Source organism: Amblyomma maculatum, chromosome 3, assembly GCF_055883805.1.
Source record: "Amblyomma maculatum isolate TAMU_Amacu chromosome 3, ASM5588380v1, whole genome shotgun sequence".
Classification (NCBI taxonomy): Eukaryota; Metazoa; Arthropoda; class Arachnida; order Ixodida; family Ixodidae; genus Amblyomma; species Amblyomma maculatum.
Window position 1 is genome coordinate 4,154,760 of NC_139346.1, and position 26,859 is coordinate 4,181,618.

At 45.6% G+C, this 26,859-nt stretch overlaps 1 protein-coding gene, 1 long non-coding RNA gene and 1 pseudogene across 3 annotated transcripts; 1 reads left to right on the top strand and 2 right to left on the bottom strand.

Annotated features, from left to right (window-relative positions):
* Nucleotides 1-2,179: 2,179 nt before the first annotated feature.
* On the bottom strand, nt 2,180-3,961 carry LOC146194130 (uncharacterized). The gene is made up of 3 exons (XM_084596007.1): nt 3,938-3,961; nt 3,231-3,401; nt 2,180-2,620 (listed from the first exon to the last, which is right to left on the bottom strand). Exons 1-3 carry the CDS (start codon nt 3,959-3,961, stop codon nt 2,180-2,182), a joined length of 636 nt encoding a protein of 211 aa, XP_084452133.1.
* Nucleotides 3,371-6,400, bottom strand: LOC146194131 (uncharacterized; annotated as a pseudogene). The gene is made up of 3 exons (XR_014705424.1): nt 6,325-6,400; nt 5,095-5,683; nt 3,371-4,622 (listed from the first exon to the last, which is right to left on the bottom strand). The product of XR_014705424.1 is annotated as an uncharacterized LOC146194131 (transcript).
* Nucleotides 6,401-18,567: 12,167 nt separating this feature from the next.
* On the top strand, nt 18,568-26,762 carry LOC146194132 (uncharacterized). The gene is made up of 3 exons (XR_014705735.1): nt 18,568-18,646; nt 20,737-20,940; nt 25,965-26,762. It is a non-coding gene; the product is annotated as an uncharacterized LOC146194132 (long non-coding RNA).
* Nucleotides 26,763-26,859: the final 97 nt, after the last annotated feature.

Consider the following 26,859-nt stretch of genomic DNA (forward strand, 5'->3'; position numbering starts at 1 on the left):
GGCCTTCGGGGCCTTCTGGGCGGCCTCGGAGCCTCCCGTTTTCAGATCCAGGAGTTCCAGAGGCCTCCGCTAGCGGTTTTAGGCCGCTTTTCCAGCCTGCGGACTTTGCCGGTGGTACAGTCAAGGTATATGTACTATGGTAGCGAAGGCTCCATAGACGCCCATGAGTACAAAACATGGCGGCTCACGGGCTCCAGCGACCAATGAAAATTGGGGGGCCATGACCTCAAATGACGTCACGCATACGTTCACTTTGGCGCGAATTATAAAAAAGTTAAAAAAAAAAACGCCGCGTTGCATTGACGAGCCCGCATCATTTGAAGGTTGTTAACCTTTCAGCGCGCGCCAACCTTTGCCATCTAAATGAACTCGAGTTGTTTACGCCCTTGTTTATAAGCAGTTGCTCCAGCACAATGAAAGTGGTTGGCAAAAGTAGCGGCATAGAAAGGCAGCAACACTTCCAAATAGAGACCATGCATGCAAATTCATAACACAAATACTGCTGCAAGTCATGCAAGTACTTTTGCCATTTACTTTGTCCCTCAGCACAGTAAGGTGCGGTCCAGAAATACTGGTGCAACGGGGCAGTCGTGCCCAGTTCGCAACAGAGTGTACCAAGTGAACAATTATGGTTTTCATATTCATGGTTTATTGCATCAACCAATAAAATACAGCAACAAATCACAACAATAAAAATGCATGTCGCAGACAGCACAAACAGTAGCGCTGTTTAAGCGGGCTAATCATCCTAATGATCACAGCCGAGGCACGGCTTGAAGTGCCTGCCACAAAACATCACCAGATAAGACACATGCATGTACAGAAAACAAAGACAGCTGCGAAATAATGTCATGAATTAGTAGGTGCATCAAAACATACGTGGAGCACTCTTCACATTTAAATGCTTCGACAGAAAGTATGCAGCAGTTTTCAAGGCAATTTTAAGGTTGCACCAGTCCAGACAGCTTTAGCATCAACAAACGTGCTTAACACAGGCATACATTGAGTCTGTGTGCAACCTCGAGATCTGCTCACCGGTGAAAGTCAGCCGGTAAGCGGTAAGGATACCGACGGTTGAGTCGACGCTGTCGCAACGTGCCGCAGAGCATCGCTTCCTCACTTTGTGCGGGCTCATCTTGCGATAAAACGCTAAGCTCAATACACTGCTGCAAAAAGACTTCGCACTGCCCGCACGACGAAACCAAAAAAAAAAAAAAAAACACGGTTGCAGGGGGATATTAAATCTCACCAAGCGGCGACAGAGCAGCGACCAGCAAGGACGTCGAAATCTTCGCAAAAGGGACACTTTCAGACTTGCGAACTAAATTACGCTTTCCCGGGCGCACCACAGCAGACTAGCAGCAGACAGCGATAAGAAACCGTTTCGTGCTTCGTCATCTCCGTTGCCTTGGTTACCTCTGGCAGCGCCTGCTAACCGATGCAACATCAAGGGGGTGGGGCGATAAGAGTGTTGCAAGATAAAAAAAAAAAATAAGAATGTATTTATAAAATACCTTACCTCATTCACAAGCGAAGTTATCCAAATGCCTATTTTTATGTTGATACTTTTCAGTAGTATAATTTCTTAATCTGAGTGGTTGGCCCCCGACCTGTGGCTATGCTGCGGTACCGCTGAACCGCTTTTGAGCCCAGCCTTCGCCACCATTCTACTTCCGCCATGGTACAGTCGAGAGCGATTTGAAGGTTATTGCGCGAGCGTCGACCGGGAACATGAACAGTGCCATGCTCCAGAATTCTCTGCCGAGGCGAGGGAGGTATCAGGCCAGCTTCCCTTACTGTTTTTGTTGTTCCTTCAGCAGCCGTCACTCCCTGCTGGGACATCACTTTCTTTTTTTTCTCTTTTGGTTCTGCGAACAGGCAGTGACCGTTGTGCGCACGACGTAATATTTGGTGTTATCTGAAATTGGACTGTTTAGCGCAACAGATGGAAAGCTTAGAATAGAGAGAAAGGGCAGTGAGTTTATCGCGGGGATGATGGTTGTTGTATGTGTGCACGGCCCCGCGTCGGGTGATGAACAACTTTTATTTCCGATAAGACGGCGTATATATACATGTGCTGACGCATTGGGTCATGCGCAGATTAGGTTAGAGCGAGTGACGTCAGCCTTACTCAGATCTGCTACATCTTCCTTTTTACAGAAAAAAACAAGGTTTAGCGTCACTCGGGCAGAGGGTACAGACATGGTTCGCGTCGCTGCCTTGTGCTTCGGCGTAGCTCTTGGACAGGCTCTGTGCGAGGGCCTTCTTGGGGGACGGAACTTGCTTCAGGTTGCGGTCCTATCAGTCGTAGATGTTCTCGTGTGCGTCGAATTTCCCTGCCGTCCTCGGTTTTGACGATCGCTGAGCGAGGTTCGTTAGCTGGCCTGAGAAAGACAGCTGGAGACCAGCTCCGCTGGATTGTGTCATACACGGTGACCTGATGTCCTGGTGTCGCAGGTGGCAGGTACCTGCTGCCGCGGTTGTAAGTCCTTTGGCGTTGGCGTATCTCACGAAGCCGGCTGCAAACCACGTTGCTGGGTATTTCCCGTGGCTCCAAGTGGCTTCTAGGCACCGGGAGAAGTGTCCGAGTGTGGCGTCCCATCAGCCTCTGCACAGGGGACTGTAGCACATCATCACGCGGAGTATTGCGCCATTCAAGCAAAGCCATTTGAAATGCAGGTATTTTAAAGGAGCATTTTTTTAGAAGCTTCTTTGCTTCCTGCACCGCTCTTTCTGTCATGCCGTTAGACCGCGGGTGGTAGGGGCTTGATGTGACGTGGGCGATACCTAGGATGTTCAGGAAGTCCTTAAATTCCCGGCTGTTAAAGGGCGGCCCATTATCACTGCACAGCTTCAAATGCAAGCCATGGACAGAAAAGATTTCAGAACACCAGGTTTTCAGCGAGGTTGCTGTGGCGGTTCGAAGTTCCCGAATCTAAAAAAAAAAAAGAGTAAAAGCCCACGATGACGGCAAATTCACGACCTTCGTAAAAGAACAAGTCAATACCAACAACTTGCCAGGGTAAGGTTGGGACATCGTGACTTAAAAGGGCGTTTCGCGGCTGATTCTTCATGCACACCTTGCACCCTTTACAGAACTGCTCAATGTCGCTCGCCATGTTCGGCCAGTACATCACGTTCCTAGCCCTCGCCTTCATTTTATCCGCGCCAGCGTGCGCCGCGTGAAGGAGGCGGATCATTTCGTATCTTTTTGACTCTGATATAATTACCTTGTTGCTGCGAAATACGAGGCCATCCTGCGCGTGTATCTCGTCTCGGTACCCCAAGTAGGTCCGAAGTTGCTCGGGGACTTCGTGCTTGTGAAGAGGCCACGCGGCCTCGGCGTATTCGCGCTGCTTTGTCAGGTTGCTGTCGCCACTGGTTGCTGCAAGCAGGGCCGGCTTGCACGATAAAGTCCGAGCTAAGTCCAGACTTAAATGGTGTCTTTAGAAAGACCAAGCTTATTTAAGACGGCTCGTGTTCCGAACGTCGAACGCTTCGGGTTCATGTTCACCAGAGTGGCTTCCCAGAACGGCCTCAGCAACCACTTGGGGCATTCTGCCTCGTAACACAATCTTAAGCCGCAAAAAGCAATGGCACGGATTTTACACAACGCAAAATTGACGGAATATGTACATCTTACAGCAGGGACAGTGCCAGCGCATCCCTGTATTTCCCTAATTTCTCTACTTAGACACCTGGCGTCCTTGTGCCTTAACCAAGACAGCACTAGAGTCGTAATCATACAAGCGACTTATTCAAGTCAGGACTAAAGCCCAGTCTTGACTCCAGTCTTAAGCGTCCATGCTAGTGGCCTATTCTTTAGACTCCAGTTAAGTCTGGACTTAGCTAAGACAGTCTTAAGATTGTTTTGTGCAAGCGGGCCCAGGTCTTTCAGGCAGTGCTCAGAGGCTGAAACGCAATCAAGAACATTGACTTGAATTTCCTGGTGTTCTTCCATGTATGCCTTAGTGGGAAAGCGAGATAAAACATCTGCGAGGAACAGTTCTTTGCCGGGTTTATACGTAACGATGATGGGATAACGTTGCAACGTCAGCCGCATGCGTTGCAAGCGTAGCGGGCAGTGGTGCAGTGGTTTATTGAAAATGATCTGTGTCCACTGTTACTGCATGCTGTTCAAATATATAGTCATGAAATTTGGTGCAGCCGTGCACTATCGCGAGGGTTTCCTTTTCTATCTGAGCATATCTTTGCTGCGCATCTGCGAGTGACCGCGATGAAAACGCAACGGGGTGCGCATCCTGCATCAGAACGGCGCCTACCCCGAACTGACTTGCGGCAACTGATAAGGTAACTCCTTTCTTGGGGTCAAAATAACAGAGAATTGGGGCTGTTATCAGAGCCTCGCGCAACTTTTCGAAGCTTTCTTGCTGCTTTTCTGTCCATACCCATGCGATTTCTTTGCGTAGCAAAGATCGAAGAGGGGCGGTCACTACAGACATGTTAGGGACGAAACGTTGCACAAAGTTTATCGTGCCCAGAAAAGCTTGCAGTTCCTTACTATTCTTTGGTGCTGGCATTTCCAAAATATCTTCTACGCGTTGTGGGTCAACCCGCAGGCCTTCTGCAGTAAGCACGTGTCCCAGGTAGCGTACCGCTGGCTGGAAAAGTGAACATTTCTTCAAGTTCAGTTATGTTCGCGACAGCGTGTTAAAAGATTCTGCAAGTGGTAGTCGTGTTCTTCTTTAGTCTTGCCCCATAAGAGAATGTCATCCATTACTACTGCGACATTTGGCAAACCCTCTAGCACGCGATGCATTGCTGCTTGAAACACTTCCGGGGCTGAGGCAATTTCGAAAGGCATGCGCAGAAAGCGATATTGTCCGTAAGGTGTGCTCATTGTGCAGAGCTTGGAGCTTGCGTCAGCTAGTTTTATTTGCCAGAATACCGATGCCGCGTCTAGAGTTGTAAAGAACTTTGCTCCGGCAAGCTTAGGCACTACATCTTCAAGAGCCGGCATGGGGTAATGCTCCCGTAGCAAAGCTTTGTTGAGTGCTGTGGGATCTAGGCAGATGCGTACTTTTTCTTAACTACAGTGACCATGTGACTGGACCATTCTGTAGGCTCATTTACCTTGGATATGACGCCTTGTTCTTCCATGCGCTGGAGCTCTTGACTTTTTCTTGGAGGGCCACTGGAACTCTCCTCGCCGGGACGACCACTCCCACGGCTTCGGGCTTTAAGTTCATCGTGTACTCAACGCCTTTTAACTGTCCCAGTCCACTGAAAACATCTGCAAACTATTGCGCTGCTGGGTACAACTGGTCGACATGAACTGTTTCTACGCGACAAATAAACCCAAGGCTTTCAGCTACTGAGAGTCAGGGGCACATTTTGGTCAACCACGAAAAAAAGTCTCTTTGTGAACTTTGTTGTTAGCGCGCAAATGAAGCGAAATTTGTTTTGGCCAGAGTTTTGTGGCCGAAGAACGCAGTTAACGTTACGCGACATTCTCGGTGAGGCTTGTTCGGCAGCTTGCAGACATCCTTACTTGAGATTACACAGCAGTTCGCTCCTGTATCCAGCTTGCATGTGAATGGGCGTCCTTCAATGTCAACTGTCGCGCTCCAATGGTCTGAGGCTACAGCGCCGACGTTCAAAGTTTGTAAAATGAAATCACCGTCATCCGCGCCTTGCAGTTCGCGCAGTTCCTTTTTTGACCCTTGTTATGACGGGGCGCAGATGCTTTTCATGCTTGGGCGAAGTGATTACGCCCACCGCACTTTGTGCAGTCCTTTCCTTGGGCCGGACATGTTACTACACGATGAGTGAAATACTTACAAGGTCGCTTTCGCGGGCCGACTGCATGGTCTACTGCGTCGTCTGCTGTTTCGGTGCCTTCGCTGATTTCCTTAAATTGTTCCTTTCCTTGCTCGCGGGCTCGGCATATTGCGACTGTCTTCTCATACGACGGGTTTTCGGCTACAAGCGTTTGCTGTAAACACTTGTCCTGCACTCCCAGGGTAATGCGACTGCGGAGCAAGCGGTCTTCCAAGTCTCCGAACTCGCAGTTCTTTGCTAGCAGCCTTAGGTCTGTCAGCCAGTCGTTAAAAGGTTCCCCTTGCTTTTGGTCTCTCGATCCAAAGCGGAACTCATGAAATGTCAAATTCGTCGATGGTTTGTAGAATTCCTCAAACTTTTTAAGTAAAATGTCGACGTTGTTCTTGTCCTCTTCGTTGTCGAATTTGAAAGTGCTATAAGTTTTCCTTCCGTCTTCTCCGATTGTTACAAGTAACGTTGCTGCTTGCACTTCGTTAGGCTGTTTCCTTAACTGGGTGGCCGTAGAAAATAGCATGAACTCACTTTTCCATGTTTTCCATGCGTCTTCCGAGGTATCCAATGGTTTCGGGGCCGGGAGCAGCGTCGTCGGGGCGGACATAGTGAATGGGCAACGCTGCCACCATGTGCACGGCCCCGCGTCGGGTGATGAACAACTTTTATTCCCGATAAGAAGGTGTATATATAGTGTGCTGACGCATTGGTTCATGCGCAGATTAGGTTATGGCGAGTGACGTCAGCCTTACTCAGATCTGCTACAGTATGGAACAGCGAACGAGGAAGAGAAGAGTGCGAAATGATAATTTTTCCTGTTGCAAACCCGGCCGCCAGGTGCCTGGAGTGCTAGGCTGGTCGACGCTCGCGCGATAACCTTCAAATCGCGCTCGACGTACAGCAACATCATTCCCACGGTTGTGTCAGCCCTGCAGCGGGCTACCGGCGGCTCCTGTTTCACCAGGTGGGCTTTTCCTTATCGGAACCGCGGACGTGACCGCTCGTCGGGGACGGCCTCTGCGGGTCGCTCCCCGTTTTTCGGCCGCTACTCGCGGTCTACGGACTGACTCTGCGAGCCTCGCGTAACACTAGCGAGGCCTAGCACCGGCCGCGCCCCGTGGTGGCCAGGTAGGAGGTCCCCCCGCGGGCATGGCGGGCTCCACCTCGCCTCCTGCGGGCTCGTCGTCGGGACCGACTTCGCGTGCGGAGAAGCCGCGACGCGAATCCCCGGACGACACATTGGTAGCGGAGCCATCCATTGCCTACCGAACATCGTCGACCAGGTCCCGGGTCTCGGACCACGGTGAAGCTACAGTGCCTCAGGCCACGCAGGCGCAAATTTTCCTGATGAACCTGTTCGGGAAAGTCATAGACTGCTGTGCGCACTACCAGGCGCTGGCATCTGACGCCCGAGGTCGCGAGGACATCCTGCGTTTGATGTGGTATGCGGAGAAGCGCGACTCCGCCGAGGCCAGGGCACAGGCGGAAACGGCGGAGACTCGCCTCAGGGCTGCGCCGCCTCCAACTCATCAGTCCACCTTTGCGGAGATCCTACGGGGCTCGACCGGCAGCAGCGACGCCCCGGTCACAGCTCAGCAGCGGCCGCAGGCTCAACCATCGTAACAGCGGCAAGTGAACCATGTTACCTTTCTGACATCTACCGCGCCGCATTCCGCTACGCGGGCACAACAATCCAGACCCTTAAGGCAAATATAAATCCAGAAGAAGCCGGTATCGGACCGGTTACGCTGCGGCCTACACCTAATGGTGTTACGGTATTGGCAAGAGATAGGGACACAGCCGCAAATCTGCACCAAGCAGTCCAAGATAACGAAGTTACTATAAACGTGTTACGGGTCCGCGTTGTGGATCGCCGCCGTCCCCACATTAGACTATGGGGCGCAGATTAAGATGTATCGGACGCCGAGGTCATAGAGAACATCAATGCCAAAAACCCTGGCGTAAATCTAGACCCGCAGACCACAACGCGGCGATACACGTCTAAGGCTCGAGACGGAACTAAAACACGCATATCTATGGCACCAGACGCCTTTTCATGTGTATTAACAAAGGGTAGGCTTACCGTTAGTTGGTCGTCGGCGTTAGTTGCGGAAGATCTGCACGCACCTATGTGCACCTTCTGCGCAAGCTACGGCGCAATTGCCGAGTAAGTGCAAACGCGGCATGCACAAGGTGTGCTGGAACACACGCAGTTACAGACTGCACCGTGCGCGCAAATGAGTCCGCTGTGTGCCGCAGGGCCGGACGGGAGGGGCAACCGCACAGAGCCCCAGAATGCCCGATCCTGGCCGCACGTCTTAAGATCTAGGACGGATTATGGCAACACTTAACCTGGGGGGGGAGCCGCTTCCTTTTCTTTTTCTCTTCTAACCGACGAGTTCTCTGCACTTACCTGTGGAAGCCCGTCGAAAACCTTCCTTAATCAATTCCCTTCTGCCAAAGCATAACTTAGAAGCACCATTCTTTTCCTACTATTCTTTTCAACACTTCTTCGATATTGCATTACGAACCTTACTGCAACTTTTAGTAAGGTAATGTCAACTGGTGCTTTTGATTCTTTTTCTCGCCAGTAAAAACATTTTCCCTTGAGGACTGGCTCCCCTCTTTTCCTCCATCGGGCCTTATGCCACTCTACAGTTGTGTGTCCCTTTTTTCATTCAACACAGATCTAATTCTGAAGGCACAGTGTGGCTGTCAAGTGCTACTAATAATGGGGTTTTCTATATCTTCGAAGTGGCTGTGGATGTTCCCACGGGCAGGGGTTTTCACATTTCATTTATTTTTAAATTAGATTCAGGCGCGTCACATTTGACGGCTTCATTTATTTATGAATCATTAGGTAGGGACGTTGGGAAGGGGCGTTTCATGGGAGAAATAAATCGCCTGTTGGGGACTTCTTCCAGCCGTGTCGGGTGATACTGCACAGGCTTGTTTGCTATGCAAACACACATAAACCAAATACAGTGGTATCTTTTGTTTTCTTTCTTTCTTTGTTTTTTTTCTTGTTCTCGTTTTTTGTTTTTACTTTTCATTTTCTATCTCAATTTTTTCCTTTGTTGCCACTATATATGGTCCTACTATACTTTTTGGAGGAATTTTCAATACAAAGGGTCACAGCATTTTTACAAATTATCAGAACTGTATTTGGTGTCAATAAATTAAAATGACAACTAACATATCCTTTTCATTTATACAGGTAAATTTAGATCAATGTAAGAATGCGACCCCAGTATTAGTAGAAAGTATTACAAATTACAATAATGATTTTGCATTAGTATCAGACCGTTACACATTTGGTGATAAAATCATAGGAATTACTCCAAATTGAATTGTCTTTGCACATACATCTAAGCCACGCTGTGCTATAATCGAAACGAACACGCGATACGATATGTTACCCGTTTTAATAACTACAAGAGTGGTAGCTGTTGTGTGCCCATCAACCACCGTATCATTTTTATTAGTCAGTGCCTACGCACCACCGCATTTTCCCATGTCACCTACATTACATCACATAACACATGCATTAACACTCACGCAGGACATGCAGGTCGTAATTGGGGGGGACTTTATTGCAAAACATGTCTTGTGGGGACCACATCAGTCCGACACACGCGGTAGGGAACTCTTGCAATTTGCAATGGCATCAGGTTTAATAATAATGAGTGACCCATGCATCTCCTCCTACCTACACAAACCCGTACACAGACAGTTGGATCGACGTGACCATGGCATCATCACAGTTGATGCTTTTGGGACCATCATGGCACGTATCTGACACCATCACACTTTCAGAGCATAAATATATAACAGTGCAATCTGGAAACACGACCCGAAACACATAGCCCATGACTAACACATCTAGGAACAACAAGAATATTAAAATCCATATCAAAATTACGATTTTTCGATGCGGTAGTTGGTGCGCAGCTTGGTTCGCCGGGGGCATTAGAATTTGTTGCAGCGAAATTTTATACAATCTTTGAACGTCTAAGGCGAAATAATTTAGTTTCCTGGCCGCTCCGTCCAAATTCGAAAGCCGCAAATTCTAATAATTGGTGGACGGACGAATCGGCAATTGAAAAATCTAAGGTTAGGGCACTCCTCAGGCGATATCAAAGAACAAAAGATTACTTATTGCGGCAGCAATTCGGCAAAGATTATTACGAGGCTTTACGAATATACAGAAACAACATCGCAAGAGTTCGAAACTCCGAAATGAGGAATATTGCAAAAGATTCCTTAAAATCGAACATATTTGGACACACATTCAAAATTGCATTTTTAAAATTACAGGCGCCGGTCATTCTCCCTCCATTGCAGAGGGATGATGGCACATTAACAACATTCACATTAGAAACGGCCCAGTTGTTATTAGACAACCAGGTAGCTTCAGACAATAGTCAGACACCCCATTACATTCAGAGATTCGAGCTCAGGCGATGAATTGCAATTTAGGAGGTCCCGAGGATGTTCCCTTCACCTACGGTGAGGTCCACCTTGCTGTCTCCAGGGTGAAACGGGGAACAGCTTCGGGACTGGATGGAATTACACCTCGAATAGTTCAAGAATTATGAAAATTAAAGCCAAACTTTTTATCTTCATATTTTCTTCCGCCTTACAATTGGGACATTTCCCCTTGGTATGAAGGAGAGGAAGAATAATTTTTCTCCCCAAGCCAGGCAGACCGTCAGAGGTTACATCTTCATATCGACCCATAGTAATGAATTCTACACTGGGAAAAGTGTTGGAGCGCCTCTTGTACGGGTGACTGTATCATTTCTTCGCAAGACAATCTTCTTCACATCAATCAATTTGTATTCACGAAACAGAGAGAAGCAGTTCATGCTCTCCACACTCTGATAACCAAAATTAGAGATATAAGAGCAGAAGGGCTACACGCAATAATCAATAGACTTCCGGGGAGCTTTTGACAGTGTCTGGCATCCCCTAGTCCTTGCATCGCTCGGGCAATGGGGATGCCCGAGAAACCTCTGTGCACTGCTGCGGTCGTTTCTATCAGACCGCGAGGTGGTGCACCGCTCCAGGGCGGGAGACGCGGTTCCTTGGGCAGCCCACAGGGCTCTCCACTGTCACCGCTCCTCTGGAATATTGTGGTGCGTGGCTTGCTAGAGCTGCCGATGCCAGAGGGCGTGTCGCTCCTATGCAGACGACGTCGTCGTTCTTTTGCCTAGGGTTCTGTAGACTTTGGCAGAGGATGCACTCAGACGAGTGACGACATGGGCGGCGACGGCCAGGGTAACCATCTGCGCTCAGAAGACGGCGTGCGTCCTGTTCTCGCCTCCGAGAAGAGGCATGGGGCGCACGCCACCAACCGTTCGCCTGGATGCCGTCTGTCTTAAGTTCAGACCGTCAGTCCGGGTGCTCGGAGTCTTCATAGACCGCACTTTGTCGGTCATGGCGAATATCTCAAGGAGCGTGCTGAAATGCTTGCTGCGCGTCTTGGAACCCTTTTGCGCATGAGTGGCACGCTGGCACCGGAACAGCTCAGAAGGCTATACCATCAGGTCATTCTGCCAACTCTAACTTACGCCTCCCCTGTGTGGTGGACTGAGTGTCCCAACTCGGGACTCCGTGCAAGATTGATAACTGTGCAGCGGGCTCCGCTAATGGCGTTGGCTGGAGCTTACTCCGCAATAAGCACGAGGGCACTTCAAATTTTAATGCATGCGGCTCCGTTGCAGTTTGACCTTGATAGGTTAAGCGCGGAGTTTAGATTATTCGTATTGCGATACATGACATTCGGCCAAAATTCATATCTTGTCTCGGAGATAGTGTCTCCTTTTAATGAGGCCCTTCAACATCCGTCGGTAGTAGTTTCTTTTGGACATGGTTGCGGCAGCGGCGAACGCGTCGCTACCAGCGCTCCATGTATTCACGGATGGTTCATATACTTCCACGGCTGCAGGTGCTGCATTCGTAGCAATTACACAAACTGGCCGAATTTTGTCAGTAGGCCGGTTTAGGGTCGAATTGGCAAACAGCACGTATTGCGTCGAAAAAATAGCATTTGGAGAGGCATTGAGGTATGTGAAGCATCAGAATGGACGAACACCTTTCCACATCTACACAGACTCTCTTTCACTCCTCAATGCCCTTTCAAATTATTCCACATTAGACCCACAAATTGGTACTATCAAACAGCTTCTAAATACGGTCGCATATATTCGCACAGTAAATCTATTTCATGTCCCAGCTCATTCGGGCGTCGTAGGGAATGAAATAGCTGACATAATTGCATCCAAAGCATATAAATCAATTTGAATTCGATATTCTGCTAAATCCAAAAATTCCGTACGTACGGCATTGAAAAAATCAGTAAGAGCGAAATGGCAGGCCTGGTGGCGGGACAACAATGAGAATACTTTATAATTGGATACCAAACGTATTTACCATACCTCAAAATTTCCCTCCAGCGAAGCCGTTGGTTACTTTACTAACGGGACACGGTCGCTTCCCGAAGTATTTTAACCGCTTCGGACTCACTACCTCGTCGGCATGTCCATGCGGTTATGCCTAGGGAGATGTGTTTCATTACTTGACATCATGTCCCATCATATCACATTTGGTGTCTCGACTACCTAACATTCTGCGAATGACCAACCAACGGCCAACTGGAGACGTTGGCTTGACGACAAAAGATGTTGCGCGCTATTAATGCGCATAGTATCAGTGGTTAGTTCTAACCTACCTGACTACACACGAACACAAACACGTAAAATGTAGCTGCAGTTTTTCCTTTTCTGGGGAGGGTCATCCAGGCAGGCCATATGAGGCAGACATTCATGTCAGCCCTCTCCGGAATGGAGAAATGCAGCTGTTACCATATCAGATTATTGATTTTTATTTCCGTTTTAACTTTTTCCATAATTATCAATTTCATTACTGCTGTCATAAGTATTCTCTTTAATATTATTTATTTTTCATCACTTCTTTTCTCTAATCTAAATATTGTACATAATTTGCACAGAACAGCTAATGTATATATATATAAATATTATTATTATTTCCTTCTCCCAAATAATATGTACATATAACTTCGATTGTATTATGTCTTGTACGTCTTGCTCTGTCTTTACGCCTTTTTTTTTTATTACAGATTGCAGTTCACAAACCCAGCCTATACCTGCATCTGCATAGATCTACGTTTATTTGGATCCTTTTTGTGTGGTTTTTTTTATTTACTTATTTTCTTAAATTTACCTTATCATGTTATCAATAAAACTTAATTTCTTTTTATTTATTTCTTTATTTTTCTTAATTATTTTATTATTATTTTTATTATTTCTTTCATTTTTTCTTTTCCTTTCTTTTTTGCGTGTGTGTAAATTCTTCGGGCACTTCTATTGAAAAAAAAAATCTTAAATTAAACCAGCTCTGCAAGGACTGTCCACCCTCTGCTCGTTGAATCCTCAGGACATAGACGCGTTACCATTCCCAATTTTATTTCTTCAGTTGGCTTTTTCCACCAAATTAAACTTTTTGCTGACTGGGCCCAATTCATTTTATTTTGATTGGCTTAAGCCTGTTAATGCTCCGCAGGTGTAGGCATTTTCTCATTCCGCTTTATTTTTTTATTTATTTTCTAACAGTGTCAGGAATGAGACTGAACTGGGAATTGGGGTTAACTGTTGCTACACAGCTTCCATCCTGCTTCAAGCCGGGTACGAAGTAAGCAGTCTCGCCAGCGATCTAAAGACGCACACCCCTACCTCTGCGGCCAATCGGGGTTTCCAGAAATCTGACCATTATACTATGGGTTGCTGTCTGGATGTTGGGTCCCACACATGTTCTTCAGCTGCTTTCCGCCAATGCATGATGGTCACCGTAGTAACTGCGGTAACAGAGCACAGGGATGTTAAGAGTCCTCTGAACGCTCCTGTGCACATCTGCTATTCATTACAGACGTCTGCTGTGCTGCATTGGAACTCTGCTTCAATCTTTCTGCGCACTTTGCATGTAGAACAGCTCATGAATGAAGGCACAGATGTCGCAGTAGCCGACGTGACCTTGGTATCTATAGTGGCTGCATATTAACGATAGTCTCCATAAAGTTATAAATTCCCATTAAATAAGGTGTTAGGTAAGAAGACATGAAATCTCGAGTTTGCTTGCTTGGAAATCAAGGTTGGAAATCTAGATAAGGGTTGCTGGAGAAAACCTTAGTAATCAGCAATTTGCTGATGGCATCTGCCTTGCTATGCACCTCTGTGCAAGAATTGCAAAGGATGATGAATAACTTAAAACACAATGGCAGAGTTAAAATTATTAAGCAGAAGATAATATGTTGAAGTAATGTTCAAGAGCCTAGGAAAACAACAGTTTAAAATAGGTAGCGAGGTGCTGTAAATGGTAAAAGAATGTCTGCTAATGAAAGGTAATGGCTGCAGATCAGGCCAACGAAAGGGCAATGACTATGAGGAACAGATTTGGATAGAGTGTATTTAACAAGCATTGTCAGATCATTGATGGCAGCATACCAGTGTCCCTCAAGAGGAAAGTATGCAGGCAGTTGCACCTTTTCGGTACTAATCGATGAGGCAGAAGTGTGGACTAACAAAAACTTCTAAATTGACTGAGGTCAATGCAGAATGCTATGGAATGGAAAATGGCAGGCAGGTTAACAGAGAGGGAGCATGCAAGGCAGGTCAGGAAACGAACGCAAGTTGATGACATTCTGGTCGAAATGAGCATGGGCAGGATGTGCAATGTGAAGGCAAGATAACAGCTGCTCCTTAAGAGTAACCCAGGCAGCACAACAGCCCGGGCCAATATTGTCAGTGAGTTGGCAGAGATCAGCCCTATGTAGGCCCAGCGTTGCCATCTTATGGCTGGTATTGGTTGTACCATTCTATAACACGTCCAACACTGGCCCTGAGGATTCTATTGGTAACCAATATTGTTCGTACCTATTTATAATGATAACAACATTGGCCCGTCATATCCGATGCCCTCACAATATCGGTGGTACCATTATACAAGGATGGCAACGATGGGCCTGGATATCCGGCGTATCACCGGTGTTGGCGCTGCCATGAGATAAGGATGGCTATAACGGACAGCATTAGCCGTCAGTTCACTGATGTTGGCCAATATTCGACATATGCTGGACAATAATGTCAGCTCTGTTACAATGGCCCGCCAATGTCAGATATACACTGGCATACCTTACATATCAACGGTATTGGCATTGCCCTTTCATAAGGATGGCTATATCGAACAGCGTTAGCCATTACTCCACTGACGTTGAATATTATATGGCATATGCTGGACAATACTGTTAGTTCTATTACCATGTCCCGCCAGATGCATTGGCATACACTTTAATCAACATTGTCTTGTCTATTTCACCTACTGGTCAATATTAGATGCAAATTAGCATGTGGCTGGAAATATTCCGTGGGAAACCGCATTAGCGTGCTTTTGCGGTTGGCAGGCTCATTTAATACTTGGAGTCGTTAACTGTGCTGTTATAATCGATGTTTTTAAGTTACCTTTGCAATTTTTAATGCTTCGGAAATCTTGTGTTTAAATAGTTATAGTTCCGCGGTGCTGGTTTCCGTCGTGTTTGCTTTAATTCCACCTAGCTGTTTTATATGTTGCTTGGGATTACACCATGTTCTTTTACACTAGATCTTCATTGACTTAAGCTGGCACTGTAATTAATCCACATGTATACTGTGACGAATTTGGATGAGACCGACGATCGGTCAACGGCATCAAATAAGTTCACCACCGTTTGCTGGTCCGGGCGGCGGCGGCGATAAATAGCTCCACGCCGACCGAGAGATCAGAAAGAATCAAAACGACATGTCATATATCGTGCATAGGCAATGGTTGCTATTTTTGTATTCTATTCGGCAATGGTCTAGGTTCTTCCATGGCTGCTCCCGTGGCGATTCCTGCTGCTCTGGGTGAAGAGAATTCCAAAAGTTTTAGCAAATTTCTTTGCCCCCGAGTGTATCAGTTTTAACAACAGTAGCTTTAAACAGACGATTACCGCAGGACACGCATGCAGTGCGATGCAATTAATGAGCGATAAGCGTCGGCCTATTAAGGCTCGTACGTGACTCAGATCGTCTATGGCGAGCGCGGTTCCATCGAAATACACTTTAAAAATACACTTGGCCGTTCAAGCTATACGAATACGATGCATCGCAGCACATACTTTCGCTTAAACGATTCAACAATGGTGATCTAAATTAAAGCTGGGTTATTGAGCGGTAAATTAAACGTCGGTCCGCAAATGCATGAACGTTCCCACATATGGCAAATCGTATTGACGCTTCCTGCTTCGTTGTCGCTCTAAGAAGTGAAGTATTAGAAAAAAACGGAGAGAAAACACTGCACGTACAATCTCAGTATGAATAATATTAAGGTTATGCTGAAACAAATAACTGGGTTACAGTTTCACTTTTCTTCATCGCACTCGTTCGCACATTTGTTTTTTCTCAAGCGTCCGCTGTTGTTGACGACACACCGCGCACTTCTGTTCCAGTCCACTGAGGGCACTCTCTCGCACCGAAATATGGACGCTCTGTTCGCTGCTTGCTAGGGTGCATTGAAAACATCACAAACAAAGGAAGAAAAACATTGAGGCACGGCGCCAGCAACAGCGGCGCCGACTTGCCCGAGTGGATGCGCTCTGCAGGTGGGGTTGTCGGGTTACACGCTGCGCGATGCAATCCAAGACGCAGGCCCTGACGCTCCACGTGTGGTTCAAAGTGCACACGGCCGCCGCCCGGGCGGGAATTTACGACGCAGTGCGTCAGCCGCTATACTTTAAGGCTCTATTTCTTTCATATACCTATTTGACATACGTGCAGCTAGCGTAACTGACGGCTTTGCAAGAGTAGACCATTCCATACGTGTAAAATAAAAAATACGACTACAATGACCATGGCGCATTAATCACTGATGGAATATCGCACACATACGGTACTGGTAAATGCTCTATGATTATCTTGAAACACTCATTCGGCAAACGAGTACGCCAGCTATTTGCTAAACAAGCCGCGAATATTCGAATCACTGCAGTGGCAAAAATGATCGCAGAGCCAGCTATAGAGTCGCCCGCGGCACGGCGGCGGGCCGGCTTCCACATTTCACAAGAACTTGAAACGCGAAATATATCCGCGGGGGGCTTTGTCACACTGAATTTCATAGGAACACAAAATAGCTTCGTGTAGCGGCCAGTATACAAGAGCGGCAGCTAAGCAGAACAACTTTGATTCGACGCCATGCCAAGTGCATGGATAGCATAATTTTAGAATTTCTCGTTTGTTTGTTCTTTTTTCGCACAAGTGCGAAAAAAAGAAGTCTGTAACGTTTCTCCGCTTTTATTCACACCCCCAATTTCGCGATTCCGTCGTCGTTCACTGCAATACAATGCTTGCGCTACATATGGCAAGAAGGAATAACTGTAGAGTTCAAAAACTAAATAAAGCAGTCGTTGTTTTACAATTAAGCTTAATTCGGTATCAAAGCTTATTTATTCTCTAACTACCTCCGTGGTGGAACAGTTACAGGCGTGCGCGGGGAAGGTAGTTTTTTTTTTTTTTTTTTTTTTTTACAAATATTGTGTATGGAGAGAAGATACCCACATGTAAACTGACTTGTTAGCATTTGAATGAAAAAAAAAATGTGAAAGAAAAGACTGGAAACACAAATAAAATACGAAAAGGTACAATGGGTATATTAACAACTGGATTACAATGACACATCTTTGTTTCGCACACGCTCGTTCGCACAGTTTTCCAACGCCTGCTCTCCGTGCTGACGCACTGCTCAATCCCGTCCTCGAGGCTCGCGCACTTCGCACTCCTGTCGTTCCCCGATCGCTCTCTCTTCACCGCATGCGATGCGAGCAAGGTCCGAGGTTGCATGCGCGCGTCGAAATCCATGCAGGTGCGCCAAAGCGGTGGACGGGTCGACGCACCACTCAGGGTCCAAGGGGCGGACGGCCGCCGCCCAGGGGAAGGAATTGCACAGTAATAAAAAGACAAACGCTAACAGACTGGAGACTTCTTTCAAACATTTCCGGGCTCTCACAACAGGTTGCATAGAGAAATGTGCTTTTACCGCATTTTCTTGGCCAATAAAATATACGCAAGAAACTAAACTGAGAAAGAAACAAGCGCCTAATGAATCGGGCCAACAAACGACTAATCTAGCAGATAGAATGATGCTGACGGTGCGGATATATGAGAAAAAATGTAAGCATGGTATGCAACTACCTTATAAAGAGGTGGCAAGTCGTGGTACTGAGATGCTTAGCTCAATAATTTTCAACAAACTTGCTTCAAATCCTCATTTCAGGGTGATTGAAATATTCCACTCGATTGAGCACTATTGTATGAAAGCATTTTCGTTGGTATGCTAAAAGTGAGCAAACTATTCGTAGTAGAACACAGCATTCACAAAATACAACTTGAACAGGTTTGGGTGTTGTAAACAAAACAGCTAGGCGCCTCTCCAGGGCGACGACGCGCTTCGCTGCTGGCACAGAGCCCTACATAGATGAGCAGCAACAGCAGCGCATCGTTCAAGGCTGATTCAAGTCCTGTCATCTAGGAAACGCTTGCTAAACGGAGGGTACAAAACCGAGACCATCGATCTGCTGAAAAAGCGATTACTAAAAAGCTCGAAGGATGACGCGACCATCGCTTAGCCGGCATGACGGCGGCAGTTGTATTTTGTTTCAAAGAGGGCGCTCGGTTCTTTTGTCCCTCCAACGGCCGCTCGTTCGCTCGGCTCGACGTTCGGTGGCACCGCGCACGGAAAATGCTTCTTTCTTCAAGAAATATTCCATGTAAGTTCTCAAATTTTTTCATTCAGGTTTTATAAAGCGTTTGTGTATATTGGAGCAAAATATTAGCCTCTTAGATTGAGCATTTTTTAAATTACAAGCGTTGTCTTACATTTCATTTTTGCTGCAGGCTGCGTAAGCCATGTGCTAGGGAGATTTGTCTTCTTTTAGCATATTTCTTACGTTGTTAACTTTTCAAAAGTGGTTCTCAAGTATGCGCGACTCGATTCCGATCATTTTGCAGCTTATTTCAAGTTAAACCGTTGCTGTTTTGCAGAGTACTGATTTCCTAAAGTAAACACTGCGTAGCATCGTAGCCCTAAAAGCCAACTTCGGATATTCACGGCGTTACAGTGGCTGGAACGGCGTATAGCCGTCACTTGGCTCGGCCGCTCGGGTGACCTCGGGCGGAGTCGGTGGAGTCCGGGCAAAAGCATATATTTTCGTGTCTGGTGCGAGAAAACGCTAACCGCATGAGTCGCGCGGCAGCACTATGCGCAGTGAGCTGAGGACCGCTAAAGCATTGCCGCTCGGCGCTGTCGCCCAGGTTCTGGGTTTTTAGAAATCTCTCATGATGCTGGAACCAGCTCGCGAGGCAGCCAATCGCAAAAGGCTTTGGGGTACTCACCTTCGTTGTTTTTTTTTTTTTTTTTTTTTTTTTTTTTTGCATGCAAAGTTTGTTTCCCTTGTCCGGTATGAGCGAAAATCCTGCAGACGCTCATTTCGTCTGATCCGTGCATATATGAGCGCATCGAGACGGTTTAGTAAAAGCTTGGTAGGGTAGTATTGCAAAACAAAAAAGGCTAGTGTGGCTAGATATTGCTAATTTTCGAAAGTTGCAGAAAAACGCCACTGCTTTCAATCATGTCTGCATTAGCACGCCGCTGCGCTGGGACCATTTTTTTTTTTTGGGGGGGGGGGGAAGGAGTGGGGGGGCTCGACGCTTTTCAAGAAATTTCATCAGTGTTGCTGTTTAGTGCAAGAAACTGGATATAGCGTAACTATACTCATTTACTAAACGAAGAGGCGGCGCTAACAAAGCAAGGATGAAAACGCGTCTCTGTCGCTGAGGTCCTTCGCTCTGTGCGATGTGCACTAGCGGCAGCGACAGGCGTTATCGTCGTCGTCGCGCGATGCATCGCCAGGGATTGTGGCCTATTTTTTTCTTTCTGTATCGTTGCTTCAGCTGCAATAGATCAGTTGCAAAAACTACACGTCAGCTTCCCGGTGCGGCAGACATTCCTGCACAATGGTGGCATAGACTTTGGGGTAATAGTTGGGTACAGTGCTAGCACATCGCCTGACGGGAAGGGTAATTCCCGCACCTCTTGCCCATTCGTCACAGTATCATTCGCGTGCCCATTGTCGCCCCGCTATTACCCTCTCCGGTTAGTGTCCCTTTTCTAAATTTTCTTTCTTCACCCCTAGTGTGACAGTGCTCCCCCCTTTATTCCAGTGTTAAGAATGCCTGAAAACCTTTCTCTGACAATGGCCTGTGCGTAACTGCATCCCAAGCAGCGTGGACTGTGGTAGATGCATGTTCTGCACCTAACTATTATCCCTGAATCAGGTTCTGTCGCCACTGTGCATCAATTCCTGCCTCATAGGGAAGCCGACTTGTAGGTTTTGCAACTGGTCTGTTATAGCATGTCCAGCAGGGCGGGAGCCTTCAGTGTGAGCGCTGGGTGGGCTCAGACAATTTCAGTTCCACGCCGGGTTCGGGTTTGTAGCATGAGGCCCGGCTCGGGCTCAAAATTTATGCCCGTGCACACCTCTAGTCGCGTCGGTTGTGTAGCACACGTTTGGCGCCCGTGCATGCTTTTAATTTTGTTCTCCGCACCATGACACTTTGCTCTAGCATCAAGACTGCATGAAACATCAGTATGCATTTTCCGGTCGTTATGCTAACTGATCGCCCCACCGCCTTGGCACAGCTATGTTATACCATGTGTAACATAGAGTTGCAATTAGTACTTTTTTGAGACAGCTTTCAATTTAAATTATAGATTAACTAAACAGAGAAGAGCCGTGGTATGCTTTTATCATGATTTAGAGGCATCGATTTAATGGAGACTTTCTTTCCTTGCATTTAGGGCTCTTTGCTCTATAACGCCCGCAGTCCAGCTGCTCCACTTGTATCATCGCACTGCTTTTGCACAAGCAATCATCTGCCATCAAAGGAGTGCTGCGTGAATGTGAGGCAGACAACATTATCATCATTTTGGTGCTGCATAACCTGTCAACAACTGTGGGAGCCTTGCCATGAAACATGCTGTGTGTAAGGAAGCATTGCCTCGGTAGGTATGACACGTTGCCTTTGTTTTGCTTTATATAAAGGCTTTAAAAAAGGCTCTGCTGGCTTTTCGCTATATGATTGCATGCTATATCACTTTTTCTAGCTTTTTAGCTCAAGACTTACATTTTCAGAAGTCTTGCCCACAGTATGCAGAAAATAATATCCTTCATGTCCCTGACAGTGCTTTAATAGCTGGTGCTATATTTCGTTGCTTTATTTCAACAGTATGTGGCTATTTCAAGTTGAGGCATGATTGAGTGAACCTGTGGTGTAATAGCACAATAACAGACATAGCTTGTTGAACTGATGAAGTAGTTGTCATTTGCGTAACACGGGAGAGCAGGTGCTTTAAGTGATGGAATATTTAGCATACTTGATTATGCTTGCATTACAAGAATTCGCAGGAAGCCTGTATTGAGGTTTCAGAGAAGAAAGCCATTAAGTATTGCTCAGGTTATTTGCCTTCCACTCTCCCTTCATTACTGCTGCCTGCACTGTATGTATTTGTTCATACAGACATGCAGTTACTGACTGCTTGTACATTTCTGGTTGCCTACACTGGCTTCAGTCATGTAGATGTAATATTACTTTGATCTAAACCAGGCTATTTGCTCAAAGTGACAATTATAATCAATTCTCTCCCCAAGCCATTGAGATTTGCCATTAGCTCCCAACTCGCTTTATTCGCAGCTGCAATGAATTTATTCTGTAACCCTAGAGCAAGACATTTGCAGAAAGGAGATCATCATGCAATACTCGTGCAAATTTTGTAAATTTTAGAGGACATTCTGTTTGTTTTTGCATATGCTTCTGTGTTCGGAAAACAGAGCAGACTTGCTTACAGTGCAGGAGGGGTGGGCTGCAAGACAAAAGGAAATTATTAGTGCAGCTGCTCATTCAGGCGTGCATTCCTTGTGCATTTATTGCTCTTATATATGTGCACGCCTGCATGCTTGCCAGGACTTTCCCCATAATGGGTGGCAGTGATCTTGCCGCCTACCTCTCAGGGGGACTGCCCTTTACCAACTACTTGCCCACAACCAACTCACCTCCTGGGCTTCAAATTTGTCATACTCAAGGACGATTTTCTGTGTTTGATGTTACCAGTGACGTCACTTAAGATACGCAGTGTACATCATTGGTCCATTAGTTTCATTTCGGGATGTTGTCACCCCTTATATTCCCTACTCATATTTCTTCTTCTACATGCCCTTGCAACTGCCAAACGAAATAAGACGTATAAAACTGCCAAACTCCCGCAATCTCTGAATGCTATGTCAACAACCAAAAAGCTTTTGCATGTCTTAATAAAAGCAGAAATGATCCGCCGATTATTTTTTTGATTGTCATGTCTAGTCAGACGGTTTAGTGAACTGCCACATGACCAAGCAAATTGCAACTGTAAGTGCACTGAGGAGTCATGCGTTAGAGCAAGCATATGGATCTTGTGTTGCTTAGCTGCTTAACTCCAAATATCCTCCTTTGTCAGACAAGATATTTTTTTAGAAAACTGGATGGGGAGCCAGAAGAAAGCAGATTGGATTCTTAGCAGCATTGCTACTTGTTACACGTGCGTTCCACCCCTGTATACATGAACTCGGCAGTATTGGGTCGAGTACATCTGTCGAGTGAAAAATCAGTTGTGGGGTTCATGTATACACAGTCGGGTCGAGTAAAATAGGCGGCGGAGCGGGTTGCGTTAACTCGCTTGCAGGGGGTAGGTTAATTCGCTTGACCCGCTTATCTAAAGGCATGTAGACGCTGTCCAGTCAGGGAGTCTAGTTATGTGGAACTCTGGGCTATGAAAAAGCCTCTGGAGCGGCGACGAGCGTCACTCGAAATGAATGCTTTTTAGCGCTCATTAACGATAAAAAATAATCGAAGCTCTCGATAGTAAAAGGCAATGGGATCAAATACGAGTAAGAACTTGCGCAATAACTTCGAATCTCGATGCAACGCTCTGCTACGATACTTACTCACTAGAAAGCGAGTTCATGTAGACATCAGCCGGGTCGAGAATGATGACCTTGCTTACTCAACGATGATTCAACCCGGTGCTGTCGAGTCCATGTAAACAGGGCTATTGTACTTGTAATTTTAGGTGAACTCTCATTTCGTGTATTGCACATTAAATTTGAGTGATATTGGTGCTTTCTTGCGTATGTGCTGTTTTGTTCTGCAAACAGTACTATTTCTCCAGACATAATCTTATTTTTAATTTGAGTACAAAATATTGTCCATTTTTGAAAAAAAAAATTTGTGAGTCTGTTAAGAAATTTTGATTTTGAAATATATTCACAAAATAGCAACGTTTTATAGATACTGAAATGTAAAATGTGTGCGAAACAACTTTTCAGCTCAGGATTAAACTGGTTTTTCAAGGAACTTATTGTGATAGGGTGAAAGTGAAAAATCACTGTTATGCTAGATGTATCGTTTTTTTATGATCCCATAGTCACATCAAGCATTGTATTTTATGGTGTGCTTAAGCAATGAAAATAATATTTGGCCTCAGATATTCAGGCAGATTACTATTCTCTATACCAACAACTACTATGAATTGGTTTTAAGAAATCAGATGCCCGAGCACCACACCTGTTACCTGGACATAAAATCACCCATGTATGCCTAACTGAATATAATCTTGCACATGGAAGGTTGCCGATGGTATGGCCATATGATTAGCTGTGATGAGGGAAAATGCATACCTGGTAGGCTGCTAGCTGATAGGGAAGTACAATATCATTGTACTCAGATCTAGCATAACATTTTCCTGCCTATGCAAAGTAAATTTCTAGTACGTGCTCAATTGCTCATTGCAGGCTGACTGTAATAATTTTAGCTGAACAAGCATGCACTGTATGATGACTAGAACTTCTTGTTGGGCTTGTTCGTGTTTATTTATTATAAACTGAAGGCGCCAAAACAATGCACGCACACAAGAAAAAAACGGGACAGAGTTCCACTCACAACTGATTTATTGTGCAGAACAGAGTACATATATATCTCACTGCAGGCACATGCCCAAGGAACACATTCAGCTACATCACATTCAGCATCATGTAGTTTAACATAAGCTATGTTCAAGAAATGATTTCTCAGAGAAAGAGGCTGTGGTATGAGGCATGGGCTTCTTGAACATATCTTATCTTAAACTACATGATGCTGAATGGGTTCTTTGCGCATATGCCGGCAATGAGATATATATGTACTTTATTCTGCACAATAAATCAGTTGTGAATGGCGCTCTGTCCCGTTATTTTTTTCTTGTTTGTGTGCATGCTGTTCTGGTATCTTTAATTTATAATGAGCACTGTATGATAACTATTCCTTGGTACATTACAATTAAGGCAATTGTTTATACTTTTTTTTCTTGTTTGTGTGCATGTTGTTCTGGTATCTTTAATTTATAATGAGCACTGTATGAAAACTATTCCTTGGTACATTACAATTAAGGCAATTGTTTATAGTAGAATGCAGCAAGCAATAAAGCTGTGAAAACTAAAAAGCTGGAACTTGAAATGGTACGGTTATCTTGAGAATATTATATGCGTACACAGCCTTGTGAATATCTGCGATCTACACATCTCCCTCAGTTAGCTGATTGAAGATAGCTTGATTGACTCTGTCAGGGCAATTATTTCTTTATTCTGGCCGCAGTAATGTATGCGTGCCTGTAACTGGTGTACTGCAGAAAAATATTCTTTAATGTGTTCTTTAATATCATCCAGTCTTGCATGCTTAGTAATCCATATTGTCTATTGCAGGAATGTTTAAGAATTTTTTAAAAATTAAAAGTTCTGGAGCCTGAACCGTCAGATTTTCAGGAACTGTAATTCTATATGAACACTAAGCATCTACCTGAAGTTATCGGTTTGCCGGAAGCAGGTTTTTACTTCCAAATATCTTTCTTTTGTATCTGGAATGGATATTATTTTGCATATAGGTTTATCATTCCTACGTCATAAGATGCTGCATGCCTTTGCAGGCCCAGAAACCTGTCGCAAAGTGCTCTAAAAGAAGAATGTGTGGCAATAGGCCTTCAATATATACAGTAGAACCCCTTTATAGTAAAGCCACTGAGGCCAGCAAAAATATTTACTATATCATGGTATTTACTGTATCAGTGGTCTGTGATGACATGGTCCTGAAAGTGCTGTCTAGTAGTTAAATAGGCACTTACTGAACACGTCTTGTTGCTTAATGAAAAAAAAAAACCCAAATACCTTCCATCTCGCTTTTATCATCTCTTAGTGTAATTTTTTCATTATAAAATTTCTCTACATCTTGTGGAAGTACCTTTGAAGCATGAAGACGTGATTACGAATGCAACCAAGTTCGATTTCACGTAAAAACAAAAGCCTTGCATGAACATGGTGTCCCTTTTTGCTCTTTCTGTCTTTTAAAAGGCAATAAGTGATAAATTCGCATGACACTCAAGTGCTGTAAGACCTTACTCGCTGCACCTCCACTTTCTGCCACCACTGCCTCATGATTTGTACTGCACATTGCAGTGAATGTTGACCCATTTCTTTCCCTTCCCTATTTCTTGCTGCACGTTTACTCCTTTACTTTCTGAATGGAACACGCTGCCTCCTTGCTATGTTTGTAGACAGCTTTACTTTCTTCTTCTTCGCGCTGCGCGCTTTCCCTCATCTGACTGCTGCTATGGCTAGTAGTAAAGCCACCTAAACGAACACTCGGGGTTATTGTTCTGTTTTCAAATACAAAAAGTCTTGGCTTCGCGACTCTAGGTAGTGCGCGGGAGTCGTCGCCATGACCAGAAGCACTTTAACCGATTTTTACCAAAAACATCTTTACTATAAAGGGGGAAAATGTACAGTTGCCTATGGAAGATGAACTGGGACTTCATTTTCACTTTACTATATCAGAGGTTTTACTATAGCGGGGTACTGTATTTTGTACTCAATCGTATAGAGCACCCAGACTTCAAACATGTGTTTGGATAAGTGTTGAGAAGGTGAGTTTAGATCTTATTGTGATATATGCTTGTCTTCTGTGCAGATGTCATTTGTAAGACCCACGGACCAATCTCCTCAACAAACTGTTCCTGAATGGTTGTTTCCTGCGGGGTGCCCAGCTTACTACCTGGGCCATGTGCTTCCCCCGCCCCCTCAACCTCATCACTTGATCCATTGACCCTTAACTGCCAACTATAATGCTCAACACAGTCCACTGCCATTTTCCATCCATGGTGGACACTGCCCTGAAATGCAACCATGCTCAGCCTCCTATTCCTGCAACACCTCTCGCACTACAAGGCTATGGTGCATCAACCCTGCTCAACATGTCCAGCCCCTTCCATCATGACCAATGCACACTGCACCCAATCACCTCTACCTGCACTACCTGGTCATGTGCTGCTTAGTGCCCTGTTTCCAATTACACCTACTAGCCTCTCCCATATTAACCCTGTATCCAATGCCTCCTGCACTGCATTTTGGCCCTCTCATGTCCTTGTGGCATTTACATGTATATGAGCTCTCAATAAAATGTTTTCGGAAAATATTTTGCTTGCCTCATTTAATTGCATGGTTTTTATGGCTCCTTAGGGAGATGACATGCAAGGTGGTATTGGGAAATGACTGCATAAGAAAACCACAATTGTCAGAGTGACAGTTAAGCAAATGGCAGCAGTAAGGGCAAGGGTGAAATAACTGCATGGCTAAAGGTGGCTTAACAGTGGCAGGCCACGTGTGCCGATGAATACTTGTTGCATGCCAATAAATACCAATATATGATACTAGCGGCACCGCCGGTATATTGCCAATGTCAGATGTGCCAGTGAATACTAGTGGCATGCCAATACGTGACACTAGGGGCACGGCCAGCTGATAGCCTATGTTGGCAGTGCCAAGGCAGGCGCAATGTTGGCATATAAGTCGGACCAATATATAAA